This window comes from Hemicordylus capensis, chromosome 14 (assembly GCF_027244095.1).
Source record: "Hemicordylus capensis ecotype Gifberg chromosome 14, rHemCap1.1.pri, whole genome shotgun sequence".
Taxonomy (NCBI): domain Eukaryota; kingdom Metazoa; phylum Chordata; class Lepidosauria; order Squamata; family Cordylidae; genus Hemicordylus; species Hemicordylus capensis.
Window position 1 is genome coordinate 4,640,554 of NC_069670.1, and position 16,968 is coordinate 4,657,521.

Below are 16,968 nucleotides of genomic sequence, written 5' to 3' on the forward strand. Positions count from 1 at the left end.
ACAAGACCAGCTCTCCTCTCATGGGGTGGGGGGGGCTGATAGTTAGACTCCCACAAGTTGAAGGTTTCCCCCACAGGGTATACCCTGAAAGTCCTGTTCAGGGTATTTGATCCCTGCAATTTGAATGTAGGCTTGCAGATGGAAGCTGCCACATACTGAGTCAGACCACTGGTCCATCTAGCTCAGTTTTGTCTTCACAGACTGGCAGCAGCTTCTCCAAGGTTGCAGGCAGGAGTCTCTCTCTCAGCCCTGTCTTGGAGATGCTGCCAGGGAGGGAACTTGGAACCTAGATGCTCTTCCCAGAGCGGCTCCATCCCCTGAGGGGAATATCTTGCAGTGCTCACACTTCTAGTCTCCCATTCAAATGCAACCAGGGTGGACCCTGCTTAGCTAAGAGGACAAGTCATGCTTGCTACCACGAGACCAGCTCTCCTCACATGTTTCCCCCAGGATCGTCTCAAACCTCCTCTTCCAGGCTGGAGTTCTGGAACATTTCCATGCCGAGAAAAGAAAACTCTACTGGCTGAAGGTTTGTTTTATTGGGAACTGCATATAGGAAGAAAGGCAAGAATAACCCCTTTATATACAACTGGCTTTTTTTGGGGGGGGGGGGGCGTAATAGTAACATTTAACTGGGTAATTTATCTTCACACAGAAACGCGAACATTGCAGCGAAGAGTATAAAACAAGGCACAGGAGAGTGATCAGGAGGGAGAGAGGAACGCACAGATAAGGCACCTTCTGGTCTCGGCCAACCCACTGCCTCCCACCCAAGGCCCGGGAGACCCCACCAGCCTGTGGCATCTTCCTAGAAAAGGCCGACGGGTTTCCACCCCCTTTGTAGCAACGCTCTAGGGCTGCGAGCTGCATCCATTGGGCGATGTGGAGTGTGTTTAGCCAGAACACTTCTCTATCTCATGCTCCCTCCGTATCTTTTTGGGGGTGGTGTGTGTGTGGGGGGGGTGTCAAACCCCCCACCAACCTGCAAAATAAGTTTAACAAAAATTAAAAAACTAGAAGGCACTGATTTGAGTTTTACCGGTTCACACCAATTCGGAAAGCTCCGTCCCTTCTCGGCTGCCCAGATCCAAGTTGTGTGTGTGTGGGGGGGGGGGCAGGAGAAGACGAGACCCCCCTCCCTCCCAAGAAGCCCACCCGCCCGCCCGCCTGCCTCTCCCCCCTTGCTGTACGGCCCTGATCCGAGAGACCAACACCACCCCCCAAGCAGAGAGAGCAAGTAGCAAATCCAGTAGGCGGCTGGGGGGTGGGTGGGTGGGTGGGTGGGGGAAGCCCTCGAAGCCCAGGAGAGGGGCTGGTGGTCCCAAAACCGCCCCCCCCCTTATGAGTTCAGCTGGTTCAGGAGGGAGTTGAAGTCCAGGTCGACCATGGACGTAAAACTGTCCTCGCCCGAGAGGGGCCCCAAAAGGCCGTTGACGAAACTGTGGGCCGAACCGCCGGCCGGCTCGCCGCCGCCGGGCTCGCCTTCGGCCCGCCGCTGGCTCACCAGGCGAGTGATGGATTCTGGGTACGTGAGCAGAGTGCTGTGGCCCTCCGGGAGGGCCGAGGCGCCGCCGGGGCCTTCCGTGAGGAGCTGGCGGAACTCGGCCGTGTTGATCCCCTCCAGGCTGGTGTAGGGGGCGTCGTCGTCCAGGATGCCCCCCAGCTCCATGGCGCCGGCGTCCGCGCCCTCAAAGTGGAGGTGGAGGATGGCGTCGGCGATGCTGGATTCCGCGTCCGGCTCGGAGGGCGGGACCCTCTGGGCCACCCCCAGGCCGGAGAGGTCTTCCAGGTTCACCGTGCTGAAGCCGGGTTGGCCCGCCGCCGCCGCGGTGGCGGCCGGCGGGCCGTGACTGGGCCCAGGGAAAGAGAAGCCCGGAGAGGGCTGGTGCACGGGCTGAGGCTTGGGGGCCGGGAGTTGCCCTGGGGCTCCCAGAAGCCCGGAGACGCCTGCAGAGAAACAGCAGAGAGATTCAGGGCAAGGAGAAGGGATGGCCGTCTACCTCCACAACGAGGAGGAGAGCTGGTCCGGTGGTAGCAAGCATGACTTGTCCCCATAGCTAAGCAGGGTCTGCCCTGGTTGCATCTGAATGGGAGACTAGAAGTGTGAGCCCTGCAAGATATTCCCCTTAGGGGATGGAGCCGCTCTGGAAAGAGCAGAAGCTTCCAAGTTCCCTCCCTGGCAGCATCTCCAAGATAGGACTAGAGATTCCTGCCTGCAAGCTTGGAGAAGCCGCTGCCAGTCTGTGAAGACAATCCTGAGCTCGACAGACCAATGGTCTGACTCAGTATATGGCAGTTTCCTATGTGGGCCCCAAGCCAAAAGTGGGGTGGTGCTACACACACGCACGCACGCACACACACAGACACACACAGACACACAGACACACACACACAGACACAGACACAGACACACACACACTCCAACAGGAACAATCCGTCCATGAGGGGAGATGGTGACCACAGCAAAACTGAAGGTGCCCCCCACCCCGGGACAACAGCTCCAGCTAAGGCGAAACGATGATGTGGTAGTAAGCATGAATCTGTGAAGCAGGAGCCACCCTGGTTTGCATTTGAATGGGAGACTATGTGTAAGATCTTCCCCTCAGGGGATGGGGCCGCTCTGGGAAGAGCATCAGAAGGTTCCAAGTCCCCTCCCTGGCAGCATCTCCAAGAGAGGGCTGAGACATTCCTTCCTGCAGCCTTGGAGAAGCCGCTGCCAGTCTGTACAGACAATACTGAACTAGATGGACCAAACGTCTGACTCCGGTATATGGCAGCTTCCGATGTTCCTAAATCAACACACATGGATTTATGGAGGAGAGCTGGTCTTGTGGGAGCAAGCACAAATTGTCCCCTGTGCTAAGGAGGGTCTGCCCTGGTTTATATTTGAATGGGAGACCACATGGGAGCACTGTAAGGCATTCCCTTCAGGGGATGGGGCCGCTCGGGGAAGAGCACCTGCCTGCTTGTGTGCAGAAAGTCCCTGAGACAGAGAAAGAGCTGAGAGCGACTCTTGCCTGCCACCTTGGAAAAGCTGCTGCCAACCTGTGCAGGTGATACAGAGCTAGATGGGCCAAAGCCCTGACTCAGTAGAAGGCAGCTTCCAACGTTCCTAACTGCTTACCGCTGTTCATGGGCCGGATCGGGCCAAGCTTCGGGACAGCAATACGGCGCGGGGGACGCGATTCTGGAGCCCCGACTGTTGAGGGGGAGAGAGAGAGGGAGGGAGAGGAAAGAGCACATCACAACCTGGAAACGTCCACTGCATCCACACACCCCAAGGCTAGAGTATTTCCCAGCCGCTCTCCCACCCCAGATCGCCCTTGCTCCCCTGGGCCCACCTCCCCTCACGGCACAATCCCTACCTGCAAACGGAGTTTTCTGCACGAAGCTCTTGAAGGTGCCCAGCGTCCGCTTGCGTTTCTCTTCGATGCGGTGGAAGTCACCTGTTAAGACAGCAACGGTCAAAAACCTTGCAGGATGGTCTAAAACAAACAAACAAACAAACAAAAAACCCCGCAAGAAAACCATGTCGTGACAACGGGGTGCCTCTCTACAATCCTCCCTTTGAATACGTGTGTTAGCTTACTGTGATGCTTTGATTTTTATTTATTTACTTTTATTTACCAAACTTCTGTACTGCCCAAACTTTCAACTCTGGGCAGTTAATATAAAACAATTGAGACACATAAAAAGTTAAAACAATCTAACAATTTAAAATCAACCATGAAACTAAAAGAATTTTAAAAAGCTGGGAAAGCTTGGGTGAAAAGATGGGTTTTCAGATTTTTTTTAAAAAATTGCCAGCAATAAAAAAATTGACAGATTTTAACCTTTACTGCACTGTGCTTGCAGCAGCAAAGTCTCCAGTACCAATGGGCTAAGCTAGTGCGAGGTCACAGAATGTTCAAAACATTCCACCTGCTCAGAAGATCAAGGTGCAAGTGCATCTTCTGCGAACGAAAGGGACGTCACCACTTCGGCTAGGACGAAAGCCTCACACAGACCCCTTTATGAGGCTGACTGAGCACTGGCCTCAAGAGATGGGGAAATTCAAGGGTGATGACTGGGCGCATACTCAGTGGGCTGAGACAGGGGTACCAGAGAAGGGCAGATGGAAAAGACGTACGTTTGAATTGCAAAATTCTATCAGTTGTAGCTTCTGATGACATTTCAGCATTGTGCCTGGGCGACAGTGTCCCCTCTAACAGGAATTCCCAGATGTTGTGGACTACAACTCCCAGAATCCCCAAGCAAAAGCCACTGCAGCTCCCTGCGTGAGCACCGGAAGATATTCCCCTTCAGGGGATGGAGCCGCTCTGGGAAGAGCATCTAGGTTCCAAATTCCCTCCCTGGCAGCAACTCCAAGATAGGGCTGAGAGAGATTCCTGCCTGCAACCTCGGAGAAGCCGCTGCCAGTCTGGGAAGACAATACTGAGCTAGATAGACCCAGGGTCTGACTAAGGGTGTGCACGGAACCGCCAAACTGCGGTCTGGCACTGGGGTGGGGGGTTGCCTTACCCCTCCCGCCGCTTTCCCGCCCTGGCGCCCGTAATTTCAGTAGTAATTGGGGCGGCAGGATACCTATGCTCCTGTGTATTTGTTTTGTAAATAACGGATCTGACCCTTCTTCAGCAAGCCTTTAGTGCTCGCCTGGAAGAATCAGTAGTAACACGGTGCCGTTTCCCTGGGGGACCTTGAGAGAGAGAAAATTCTAGAGGTAAAGAAAGGGAAAAAGACGGACAAGGACACCCCTCCTGGGCAGAGAGAATTGCCTAGAGCAGAGAGTCTCAACTTTGGGTCCCCAGATGTTATTGGACTTCAACTCCCATAATCCCCAACCAAAGGCCGCTGGGGCTGCGGGTGATGGGAGTTGAAGTCCAACAACATCTGGGGACCCAACGTCGAGAATCGTTGGCTAGAGTGTCCTTCTCATGGAGGCAGTATCCTCTATCACTCTAAGAAAGGAATATGGGATTGCCATATGGGAGAGCCAGCAGAGAGTAGTGGTTAGAGCAGGCCTGCTCAACTTCGGCCCTCCTGCAGATGTTGGCCTACAATTCCCATAATTCCTGGCTATTGGCTGCTGTGGCTGAGAATTATGGGAGTTGTAGTCCAAAAACAGCTGGGGGGGCCTGAGTTGAGCAGGCCTGGGTTAGTGTGTTGGACTAGGGCCGGGAAGACCCGAGTTCAAATCCCCACTCAACCATGAAACTCACTGGGTGACTCTGGGCCAGTCGTGTCTCTCTCTGCCTAACCTACTTCACAGGGTTGTTGTGAGGAGAAACAGAACCACGTACTCCGTTCTGAGTTCCCCAGAGGGAAAAATGGGATAGAAATGTAAAAATAAAAATAAATAAAAATCAATACATTGGTGCTACTTTTCAGCCTAGGAGGGGAGGGGGCTAGAAAAAAGCACTCCATGAAGCAGTCACGTTATCCTCACAGAACCTGTGAAGGGTGGAGAGGTGAAGTCCTTGAATCCCCTTTGGCCGCAGAACGGCCACCGTCTGAAACAGAAGTCGCAAAGACCCCCATAAAGTGGGGGGCAGATACCTTCATCCGGCAGGTAGCGGAACTCCATGGGCCCACTGACTTCCTTGTCGGACGGGCGACGCAGCTGCATCTGGACCGTCACAGGCTCCCGGAGGGTCTGGTCCAGGTACGGCGGGGTCTTGAAGACGATGGCCACCTGGCGGTGGACGTCCGCCTGGGAGAAGGAGCCCTTGGCCTCCCAGGAGTCCTTGAAGAAGCGGACTTCAATGTCCTCTGGAGACGGGGGGCGGGAGGGGGAGTTAAGATGCACAGTCTCATCATTAAGAAAAAGCAGCAAACAGCAACATCTTCCTTCCCTTCTTCCAAGTTGCGGAGGAATCCTCTCCTCCCCGCAAACTGAGAGAGCGAAGAACGTCGTTCTAAGCTCACATAGAAGCCATTTTCCCAGCAGAGGTTCTCAAAGTGGTTTACACAGCAAAAGGAAACTGAAGGTGGTTCCCAGTCCCCAAAGGGCTCACAATTACACACACACACACACACACACACACACACACGCGCGCCACTGGAGACACACGATGATAGCTTGAAGAGGAATAGTTGCTCTCCCCTGGCAAATGTAAGAGAACCGCCACTTTTATTATTATTTAAAATATTTATACCCCGCCCCTCTAGTACACGACTGCTCGGGGCAGCTCACAACAACAAAATAGATACAATATAGTTACAATCAAATTAACCAAATTAAGCCAACAAGTGAAGTCAGGTTAAAAACCGCAATCAGTATTAAATTGCAAATTTAACAATTTTAAAGGTAAAAACTGAGAATTATAAAAACTAAAGAACCTACCAGATAGGCACCTTTGAACATGGTGATTCTCTTTATTTAGCAGGGGAGAGTAACTGGCCCTCTCCACCCCCAGCACAGCATCCCTCCAGGGACGGTTGCTGGCGTCTATCTTGTGTTTCTTTTTAGATTGCGAGCCCTTTGGGGACAGGGAGCCATCTTATTTATTTATTATTTCTCTGTGTAAACCGCCCTGAGCCATTTTTGGAACAGCGGTATAGAAATCAAACAAAAACAGATAGAACCACAGAAGGGGCATTAAAAGCCTCTTTAAAAAGATGTGGTTTTAGTTTTTAAAAACACTGAGGGAGGGAGCATGGCCAAGTTCTTCAGGGAGGGTGTTCCAGAGACGAGGGGCCACAACCGAAAAGGCCCCATCTCTAGTCCCCACCAACCAGCTCTGTGTTAGTGGTGGGGCCATGAGCAGGGCCTGAGAAGATGAATGAAGGGCCCTGGAAGGTTCGTATGGGTGAATGTGTACCCTGGCCCCAAGGGGTACACATGTCTTTGGTTGTAGTTGTCTTTGGTAGAATACAGGAGGGGTTTACCATTGCCTCCTCCCATGCAGTATGAAATGATGCCTTTCAGCACCTTCCTATACCACTGCTGCCCAATATAGGGGTTTCCCACAGTCTGAGAAACATTCCAACGGGGCTTCGAACCACCAACCTCTGGCTTGCTAATCAAGTCATTTCCCCGCTGTGCCATTATCCAAAGTTAAATCAAAAGAGACTGTGTCTACTCTGGGGGTTTTTTTTGCCAAGAGTAAACCCTTCAAGCCCCTTTGAAGTCTTCACAACTTGGTATCCTTCAACTCTTCAAATACTGATCCTCCACTTTCCTTACACACAAAATTAACAACCAAGAGTTAACCTTTTTAAAAAAACAAAACAAAAAACAGGCCATCCAGAGATTGACCAAACTCACGTATCCATGGGTCGGGGGCGGCCGGAAATGACCATGGAGGTCATTTCCAGACGCCATTTTGTGTTTTGGAGCATCAAAACAGCCCCGTTTTTTGAAAAAGAAGAAAATGGCAATTTTCGGTCAACTTGGGGGCATTTCAGGGCACAATGCTACTCAGGGGAAGCAGCTAAGTATATTTGTTGCTTCCCTGTCCACGGCTGAGCCCCACAAATATCGAGGTCCTCCTGTATAAGTATTCATAGTAGTAAGATCTGTCATTTTGCCAAGTGTCCATTGTCTGGCTCCTAGATCCAAAGGAAACTGGCCAAGGCCGGATTCAGGGCCCAGTTTCCACAATGCAATGGTACCTTTTTGCACTTTGTCACAGAGAAGGAAGATCTCGTCTCCGCCCAGACAGCTCCCGGAATTACGGTTCACCCGGCAAATCTTCAGCTCAGCGGTGTTGGGAGCGCCTGGAGGAGAAGGAAGTTGAAAATACGCAGAACCACACGAATGAGTGGCAGGAAGGGAAAACAGCACTACAGAGTTCCAACTTCCAGTGCCCAAGACCCATCCAGTCCATCATTCTGTTCCCTGCAGTGGCCCAACAGATGCCTCTGGGAAGCCCACAGATAAAAGTAGAGGGCATGTACTTTCTCTCTCTCCTGCAACTGGTATTCAGAGGCATCCTGCCTCTGAGGCTAGAGGGGCCCTGTAGACACTAGGGATATGCAAACCGGTTTGACGTAGAACCGGTTCGACATCGAACTAACCCCCACCCCGATCAGTCTGTTATCAGACCAAATGCCCACGTTTGGTGGGCGGGGTTAAAATTAAAAAATATATATATTTTGCCATTCGGTCCGGGGGCTTAGATTTGGCTGCCGCAGACAGGGGGTCTCCAGAACCCCATCTCCACCCGCCAGCCTCCATTTATGTCCCAAATTGCCCGGTTCAAGCAGTCTTCGGCCCCGTTCCGGACCTCCCCTCCATTGCGGTGGCCATTTCGGAAGCCACATGCCCAATGGGCCTCCGCATGGCCGGTCAGGGGCGACATCCGGAGACCCCCACCCATGGCCAAACCGAACTGGGCAACCCCGTTTTGTTCACACCCCTAACAGACACCAATTACTAGTAGCCACCGAAAGACCCGTCCTCCATGAATTTGCTGAAGCCCCTTTGAAAGACATCCAAGCTGGTGGCCATCGCCACATCCTGTGGCAAGGAATTCCATCGATTAATTCTGCAAGGTGTGAAAAAAGCATTTCGTCTTGCTGGCCCTAAATGTCCTGGCCTTCAATTTCATGGGGTGACCCCTGGTTCTAGTGTTGTGAGAGAGAGAGAGAAAAATTTCTCCCTGTCCACGCTCTCCACTCCATGCATAATTTTATACACCTTGATCATGTCTCCCCTTAGTCGCCTTTTCCCCCAAACTAAAGAGCCCCAGATGCTGTAGCCTTGCCTCACAAGGACGGTGCTCCAGGGTCCTGATCATCTGGGTTGCCCTGGGTCTGTTCCACCCCGCCCTGGGTGTGTCTCTCTCAATGGATCGGCCTTTGAGCCTCGACCTCCCCCCTCCCTGCCCCATTTCCCAAAATCACACTCACGGTTGTCATAGATGGGCTGCGAAATCACCAGGGGCAGCTGGACCAAGTGCCCGCTGCCCGTTTCCCGAATCCACACCTGGAAGCAGAGCCGAACCGCATTCAGGTCGTAGTCTGCTTTGAGCTCTTCCATGGGCACTGGGGAAGGTGGCGGGGGGGGGGAGAGGAAGAGGAGAGAAAGTAAAACAACCGGCCTGGGGTCAGACAGGCCCCGCCCTCCGCTCCACCACGACTCGCAGTCCCCCCGGCCCGCCCCGTAAAGGGGAACTCCCGCCTCACCGTTGAACGGGTTGTTGCTTGTTTCGATCCGCTTCGAAACGGCTTTGTCGAGGTCTCGTTTCCGCACACACTGGATCCCCAGGTTCTGGAAGCTGGAAAGGGTAGACCAGAGGACAGGGTCGGCGGGCGGAAAGAGAGAGAGGGAGGAAGCCATCCAAGAGGGAGAGAATGGGAGGGGAAGGAAACGACGGCGAAAGTCGATATTCCGCTTTTCAACAGAAGTTCCCAAAGCCTTTCGAGCTCAGTTCTGGTCGAGGCCAGAAGTATTATTATTATTATTTCTTCTTGTTTACACAGTCAGACAGATGTTATTGACTGGTTTGTTTCATCCAGACATCGAGTCCTATTATTATTATTATTATTATTATTAGTAGTAGTAGTAGTAGTAGTACATTTATATCCCGCTCTTCCTCCAAGGAGCCCAGAGCGGTGTACTACATACTTGAGTTTCTCCTCACAACAACCCTGTGAAGTAGGTTAGGCTGAGAGAGAAGTGACTGGCCCAGAGTCACCCAGCAAGTGTCATGGCTGAATGGGGATTTGAACTCGGGTCTCCCTGGTCCTAGTCCAGCACTCTAACCACTACACCACGCTGCGAAGCTGTGGTTGTCTTTGGCAGAACACAGGAGAGGTTGACCATGGCCTCCTCCCGCGCAGTATGAGATGACGCCTTTCAGCATCTTCCTAGATCGCTGCTGCCCGATATAGATGTTTCCCATAGTCTGGCGAACATCCCAGCGGGGATTCGAACCGGCAACCTCTAGCTTGCTAAGCCAAGCCATTTCCCCGCCGCGCCATTAGGTGGCTACCAGCATATGTACCACTGTTTTAAGGTCTTTCGTCTCCAGAAATGGCCGTATCTGGCCTACGAGCCGAAGCCGATAAAAAGCACTCCCGGCCACGGCATCAACCTGAGGGGTCAGGGAGAGTTGAAAGATGTAAACAGAGAAATCAATAAGAGTCGCCAAAGGGCTCACAACCTTTAAAAGAAACATAAAGACAGACACCAGCAACAGCCACGGGAGGGATGCGGGGCTGGGGGCGGATAGGGCCAGTTGCTCTCCGCCTGCTAAACGCAAGCAAACTGCCCCCTTTTGAAACATGCCTCTTTGCTCAGTTAGAAGGGGGGGGGAGAGCAAGAGACTCCGCGGACCCCAGCAGGGCAGACCTCCTCCTGTGAACTCACCCTGCCCTCCAGAACCCCCGGAGGGCCAAAGAAACTGGCCCACCCACTCACCTGTGGATGGAGCGCTCTGGGGCCAGCTCGGCCTCATAGTAGCCCTCTCGGCAGTCTTTCCCCACGAGGTCATGAGGGTGGGGCCGGTGAGGGACCTCCTTGGTCACCAACGAGATGCGGACCTTGCCGGGACCCACATAGTTATGGATCTGGGGGGGGGGAAGGCGGGAGAGGGAGAAAGAGAGAGAGTTTCCTGCGGGGCCGAGCTGACAGGCCTCCGGGAGGAGAGGCAGTGTGGCAGAGTGGTTAGATCAGTGCTTCGTTCCCTCCCGATGTTGCTGAACTCCAACTCTTGAAAGCCCTAAGGCTCTTACAACTATTTTAAAAAAATAATCCATCTTATTTATTTGTTACTTCTCTGTGTAAACCGCCCAGAGCTATTTTTGGAAGGGGTGCATAGAAATCGAAGGAATGAATGAAAAAGACAACCAAGACCCATTGGTTCAGCCAGGCTTTTGATGAGTTTATCTTTATTTATTTATTACATTTTATATCCCGCTCTTCTTCCAAGGAGCCCAGAGCAGTGTACTACATACTTGAGTTTCTCTTTCACAACAACCCTGTGATGTAGGCGAGGCTGAGAGAGAAGTGACTGGCCCAGAGTCACCCAGCTAGTCTCAGGGCTGAAGGGGGATTTAAACTCGGGTCTCCCTGGTCCTACTCCAGCAGTCTAACCACTACACCACGCTGGCTGGTGTATTGATTAGATACTGTTGTAATAGTTTAAAAGTTGTTTGACAATTTTAGATTATTGTAATGTTTTAACTTTTTTTATTTGTTGTTTGCATTTTGTTGTCGAGCGCCCAGAGACTTGTGTTTTGGGCGGTATTATGGTAAATAAAAATAAAAAGTTAGTTGTTTATTTACGATCTTAGATCAAACAATAAAAATAAAAACAAACAAATAAATGGCTTGAAACCAGGTCACCTGAAAGAGTGTTAAGATTCTTTTAATGGCATTTAAACAACAAGAACTATTGAGAATAGGCTGATAGTGGTTGAAAGACCTTGGAGATTATGCAGACCAGCAATAATTACCTGGCTTGGTATTGATGTTTAGAGATCATTAAAAGAATCACAAGGATTCATTGGGCGAATGCCACTGTTAAGGCCAAAATGCATCTGGCATTATAAGAAAAGCAAGGGTGGTGCATAGTGTTCTAATTTTTTTTTCATCTGTGTGTGGAATGAATTTTGTTCTGGGTGGCATAGGAACCTGCCATATACTGAGTCAGACCCTTGGTCTATCTAGCTCAGTATGGTCGCTCTGGGAAGAGCAGAAGGTTCCAAGTTCCCTCCCTGGCAGCATCTCCAAGACAGAGTGGAGGGAGATTCCTGCCTGCAACCTTGGAGAAGCCGCTGCCAGTCTGTGAAGACAATACTGAGCTAGGTGGACTAAGGTTCTGACTCAGTATTCCTCTGTTCCCATGACCCTATCCCAGGCTGTTTCACTCCACAAAAAACAGCACCAATGAAAATGATGTTTCTTTTAAGGTTAATCCAGAAAAAAGTGTCCCATACCTTCAAAACTTCCAGAAATCTTGAAGGCTTCTCTCTGCTCCCACCTTCACACGCCTTAGGCACACTCAAGAATCCACCCCCCCCCCCGCCCCGCACATCCTCCCCGGATGGACCCAAAGGCTTCTGGGTAATGCTTCTTTCAGAGAACCCATATCCTCCACAAATGCAGTCATTGGCCGTAATAAACATTCATTCATTCAATCAATCATTCATGCATGTATGCATGCAGCGAGGCTGACCTTGATGGTGGGGTGTGTCTTGGTGGTGTCTGTGCTCCGCTCTCCAGGAATGGATCCAGCCAGGCGTCCCTCGCACTGGTAACGGAATCGCATGCCGCGCTGCTTAGGCTGTTCAATTATCTCCACGAAAGGCGTGTTGCTGGTGGCCGAATCTTGGGGGGGGGGCAGGGAGGAAAGGAAGAAGAAGAAGAAGAAGAAGAAGAAGAAGAAGAAGAAGAAGAAGAAGAAGAAGAAAAAGGGTCAGCCAGAGACTTGAAATAACCCGGCCTTCCCAACTCTCAACGCGAGTAATTCATTTCTTATCCACCCATGCGGGAGCCCACCAGATGTTGTGGACTACAACTCCCAGCATGCCCAGCGGCAATGGCCTTTGGCTGGGGATTCTGGGAGTTGTAGTCAACAACACCTGGGAATCCTCATTAGAGGGAACACTGAAGGGGGCCCTGGAGATCGGGGGTGGGAAGGAGGAGGGGGAAACTACACAGCACCAGCAATCAGAAAGAGAAAAGGGGAGGGAAGAATTCCCAAAGCTGAAGATGAATTTCTCTGGATTTATTCCCCTGCTAGTTGCTCATTTAAAAGGGAGTGTGCGCCATCAGGTAGATTTCGACTCCTGGTGCCCACAGAGCCCTGCGGCTGTCTTTGGTAGAATACAGGAGGGGTTGACCATTGCCTCCTCCCATGCAGTATGAGACGACGCCTTTCAGCATCTTCCTAGATCGCTGCTGCCCGATAGAGGTGTTTCCTATAGTTTGGGAAGCATACCAGCAGGGATTCGAACCGGCAACCTCCTGCTTGCTAGGCAAGCAATTTCCCCACTGTGCCACTTTAGGTGACTAATTGCTCAATTAGGCACCAATTAAAAGTGGTGATTTTTAAAGCGGCGCCTTTTAAAAGTGGCGATTCTCTTGTATTTAGCAGGGGGAGAGCAACTGGCCCTCTCCATCCCCAGCACAGCATCCCTGCAGTGGCATCTATTTTAGGTTTCTTTTTAAGATGGTGAGCCCTTTGGGGACAGGGAGCCATTTTATTTATTTCTATCTATGTAAACTGCTTTGGGAACTTCCCATAATTCCTGAACTTTCGGGGTATGAGAGTGAGAGAGTGTTATTCAGTAGATTTTTCCCAAAACGTTTATCCAGTATTGCCTTTGGATATTTTACCTATTTGGATAGCTCATCATCATACATCATCAAACATCATCATCATCATCATCAAACATATTTTTATACTGCCCAAAACTTACGTCTCTGGTAGGTTTACAACAAAATAAAGAGGGAAAGTAAAACATTAGTTAAAACAAAAACAACAAGTTTAAAACCAACTGTGGTTGGTTTTACTTAGATCGGGCTGAGAGAGATTCCTGCCTGCAACCTTGGAGAAGCCGCTGCCAGTCTGTGAAGATAGTACTGAGCTAGACAGTCCAATGGTCTGACTCAGTATATGGCAGCTTCCTATGCTTATATTCTGACAATTGTAACTTTTATATCATCCTATTACATATACACAAACTCCTTGTAATATTCCGTGTATCGCTTTTTTTAGCATCTTGTCCAAGGAAGAGCATTTCTGGCTCGAAACGCACAAGGCAATACTGAATAAACCCTATTGAAATTGTACTAATAAAAAGACATCCGGAATAAATCCATCGACATTCATCAGCGCCATCTGAGGTCAAACACACAAATATCATAGACCAGGGGTTCTCAACGTTGGGTCCCCAGATGTTTTTGGACTTCAACTCCCATAATCCCCAGCCCCAGTGGCCTTTGGTTGGGGATTAAGGGAGTTGAAGTCCAATAACATCTGGGGACCCAACCTTGAGAATCCCTGCGATAGACAATCAAGAGATGTAAACTGGAGTTTTGTGGATGTGGACATATCCTCCGAGGAGCAAAATATCAAATATCCCAACTTGCGCTAGAAGGAAAAAGACCAAGAGGAAGGGATGGATGGATGGCCTGAAAGAATGGCTAGAAATGGACACAGAATATATAATCCATGATTCTAGGGACTTTTCTAGGGACATGATTCTAGGGCCTTGAATATACAATCCATGGTCTATGGCTTTTGCTGGCTGCCTCAGTGGTCCCCCTAATTTTTTCCATCTCTGTGCGGAACACGTTTTGTTCTGGGCGGCAGCATCAAGGCAGTGTGTACACACCTGCATTCAGAATGGGGCCTTCCCGATTCAACCTGAGCGGGACCTAAAATGAACGGAGTGGACATCCAAAAACTTGTGAGCGCGCGCGCATGTGCGCACACCTTCGAGGGAACAGTGCCGCCAACCTCCCAGTCGGAGAAGGCACATGGAGAGTCGACGGCTACAAAGACATATTGAATTAACCCACTGAGATGCATCAGCCAATGTCTAGAAAGACATACTGAATAAATCCACTGAAATCTGAAAAAGACACATTGAATTAACCCACTGAGGTGCATCAGCACCAGTTGATGTCTAAAAAGACATACTGAATAAATCCACTGAAATCTGAAAAAAGACATATCGAATTAACCCACTGAGATGCATCAGCCGATGTCTAGAAAGACATACTGAATAAATCCACTGAAACCTGAAAAAGACACATTGAATTAACCCACTGAGGTGCATCAGCACCAGTTGATGTCTAAAAAGACATACTGAATAAATCCACTGAAATCTGGAAAAAGACACATTGAATTAACCCACTGAGATGCATCAGCCGATGTCTAGAAAGACATACTGAATAAATCCATTGAAATCCACCAGATTCCTTCCCCCGCCCTGGAGATGCCACAGCGTCCCCTCCTCCTTCGGCAAAGCCGGGGATTTCCCCAATCCAAGCTTTGAAGCAATACTGGAATTTCACCACCCCTGCCGATTAAGTCACCGGCAGAGGCCAGGCAAAGCCCGCCAACAGCAACAGATGCAGCCACTCCGATCCACCTTCTTTGCTTTGCTCGGCCAAAACAGCCGCCTGCCTCAGCCGGACTCCTGAACACGCCAGAGCGGAAGAGAACCCAAGCAGAGGAACTCTCCCATGACGGGGGAATCCCCTCGACAGGGAGGAGCACACCCGTCGGAGGAGCCAGCAGGCACGCCCGCCCGGGACAGGGAACCGGACCCCGCGGAATGCAATAAAGCCTGCGGCCAGAAAGCAAGGGACATCGGGAGCAGCCGTGCGCTGAGTCAGAATTTGGATCTGTCTAGCTTGGTATCGTCTACACTGACTGGCAGCGGCTTCTCCAAGGTTCCAGGCAAGGGGGTCTCTTCCCAGCCCCAGCTGGAAATGCTGCCGGCGATTAAGAACATACAAACAGCCCTGCTGGATCGGGCCCAAGGAAGCCCATCTAGTCCAGCATCCTGTTTTTCACAGTGGCCCACCAGATGCCGCTGGAAGCCACAGGCAGGAGTTGAGGGCAGGCCCTTTCTCCTGCTGTGACTCCCCTGCAACTGGGACTCAGAGGCAGCCTGCCTTTGAGGCTGGAGGTGGCCTATAGCCCTCTGACTAGTAACCATTGATAGACCTCTCCTCCATGAAGTTATCCAAACCCCTCTTCAAGCCATCCAGGTTGTTGGCTGTCGCCACATCCTGAGGCAGAGAATTCCACAAGTGGATGACGCGTGGTGTGAAAAAGTACCTCCGTTTCCTGGTTCTAGTGTGATGGGAGAGGGAGAAGAATCCCTCTCTCTCCACTTTCTCCACACCATGCATGATTTTATAGCTCTCGATCATGTCTCCCCCCAGTCGTCTTTTTCCTAAACTAATAAGCCCCAGATGCTGTTCCACTTCCAACGGAATTTGTATTCACATATTTAGTGAATACGAACAGCATAGTAGATGCGGTTCTGCTATGGCCGTGGAATGCATGGAATTGGCCATTCAGCAATTCCATGCATCCCTGTGGCCACTGGGAAGGAACCAGTGGGCGTTTCAGTGGGCATTTCCGGCCATTCGTTTCAGGACGAGGCGGTAGCTCAGATGCTCTGCCCACTGAAACACCCACTGGTTCCTTCCCGATGGCCACAGGGATGCATGGAGTTGCCAAATGGCCAATTCCATGCCTTCCATGGCCATTTGGGCCACCTAACACCGCACGGTCTACAGGACCAGGAAACGGAGGTACTTTATCACACAACGCGTCATCCACTTGTGGAATTCTCTGCCTCAGGATGTGGCGACCTAATGACGCAGCAGGGAACGACTCGACGAGCAAGCCAGAGGTTGCCGGTTCGAATTCCCATTGGTATGTTCCCCAGACTAGGGGGAACACCTATATCAGGCAGCAGCGATACAGGAAGATGCTGGAAGGCATCATCATCTCATACTACACGGGAGGAGGCAATGGTCAACACCTCCTGTATTCTACCAAAGACAATCACAGGGCTCCGTGGGCGCCGGGAGTCGACATCGACACGACGGCATGCTTTACCATTAAATAAAGGGCACCCACAAAGCATGTGCCAGGATGCACAGGATTCCTCACGAGGAGGAAGGCTTCATGACCCATCTCTTCAGCCGGATTAAAATCTCATTAAAATTAAGGTGAAAACTAGATATTAAAAATCTAGCTTCAACCTTAATTTTAATGAGATTTCAATCCGGTTTAAATGTTGCTCGGTTTTAACGGTTTTACTCGGTGTTATTTTATTTTAACATAAACCACCATACCAGGAAGGGCAGTATATAAATCAAGCGCATAAAACCACAAACTTCAAGGGTCATACACCAGGGTAACGTCTGACTAAACTGTGTCGGATCAATCCGATACAAAAAAATTCTCATCCGTGAACCGAACTGCAGAACCGACTCAAGCTGGGTTCACATGTACAGCAGCACCTGTGGTTGGGCCTAGCTCTTTC

General features: G+C 50.8%; 1 protein-coding gene across 2 annotated transcripts in view; it reads right to left on the reverse strand.

Moving 5' to 3' along the window:
- Positions 1 to 611: 611 nt before the first annotated feature.
- RELA (RELA proto-oncogene, NF-kB subunit) overlaps positions 612 to 16,968 on the reverse strand; it is a 33,784-nt gene continuing 17,427 nt past the window's right edge. For both annotated transcript variants that reach the window (XM_053277887.1, XM_053277886.1), the window contains exons 3-11: positions 12,126 to 12,277; positions 10,367 to 10,515; positions 9,130 to 9,221; positions 8,854 to 8,988; positions 7,615 to 7,719; positions 5,557 to 5,769; positions 3,366 to 3,446; positions 3,125 to 3,199; positions 612 to 1,947 (exon numbers count right to left, since the gene is read on the reverse strand). In XM_053277887.1, coding sequence (XP_053133862.1) covers positions 1,340 to 1,947; positions 3,125 to 3,199; positions 3,366 to 3,446; positions 5,557 to 5,769; positions 7,615 to 7,719; positions 8,854 to 8,988; positions 9,130 to 9,221; positions 10,367 to 10,515; positions 12,126 to 12,277 — 1,610 coding nt within the window. In that variant the 3' untranslated portion in view covers positions 612 to 1,339. The remainder of the gene's footprint in view (positions 1,948 to 3,124; positions 3,200 to 3,365; positions 3,447 to 5,556; positions 5,770 to 7,614; positions 7,720 to 8,853; positions 8,989 to 9,129; positions 9,222 to 10,366; positions 10,516 to 12,125; positions 12,278 to 16,968) is intronic.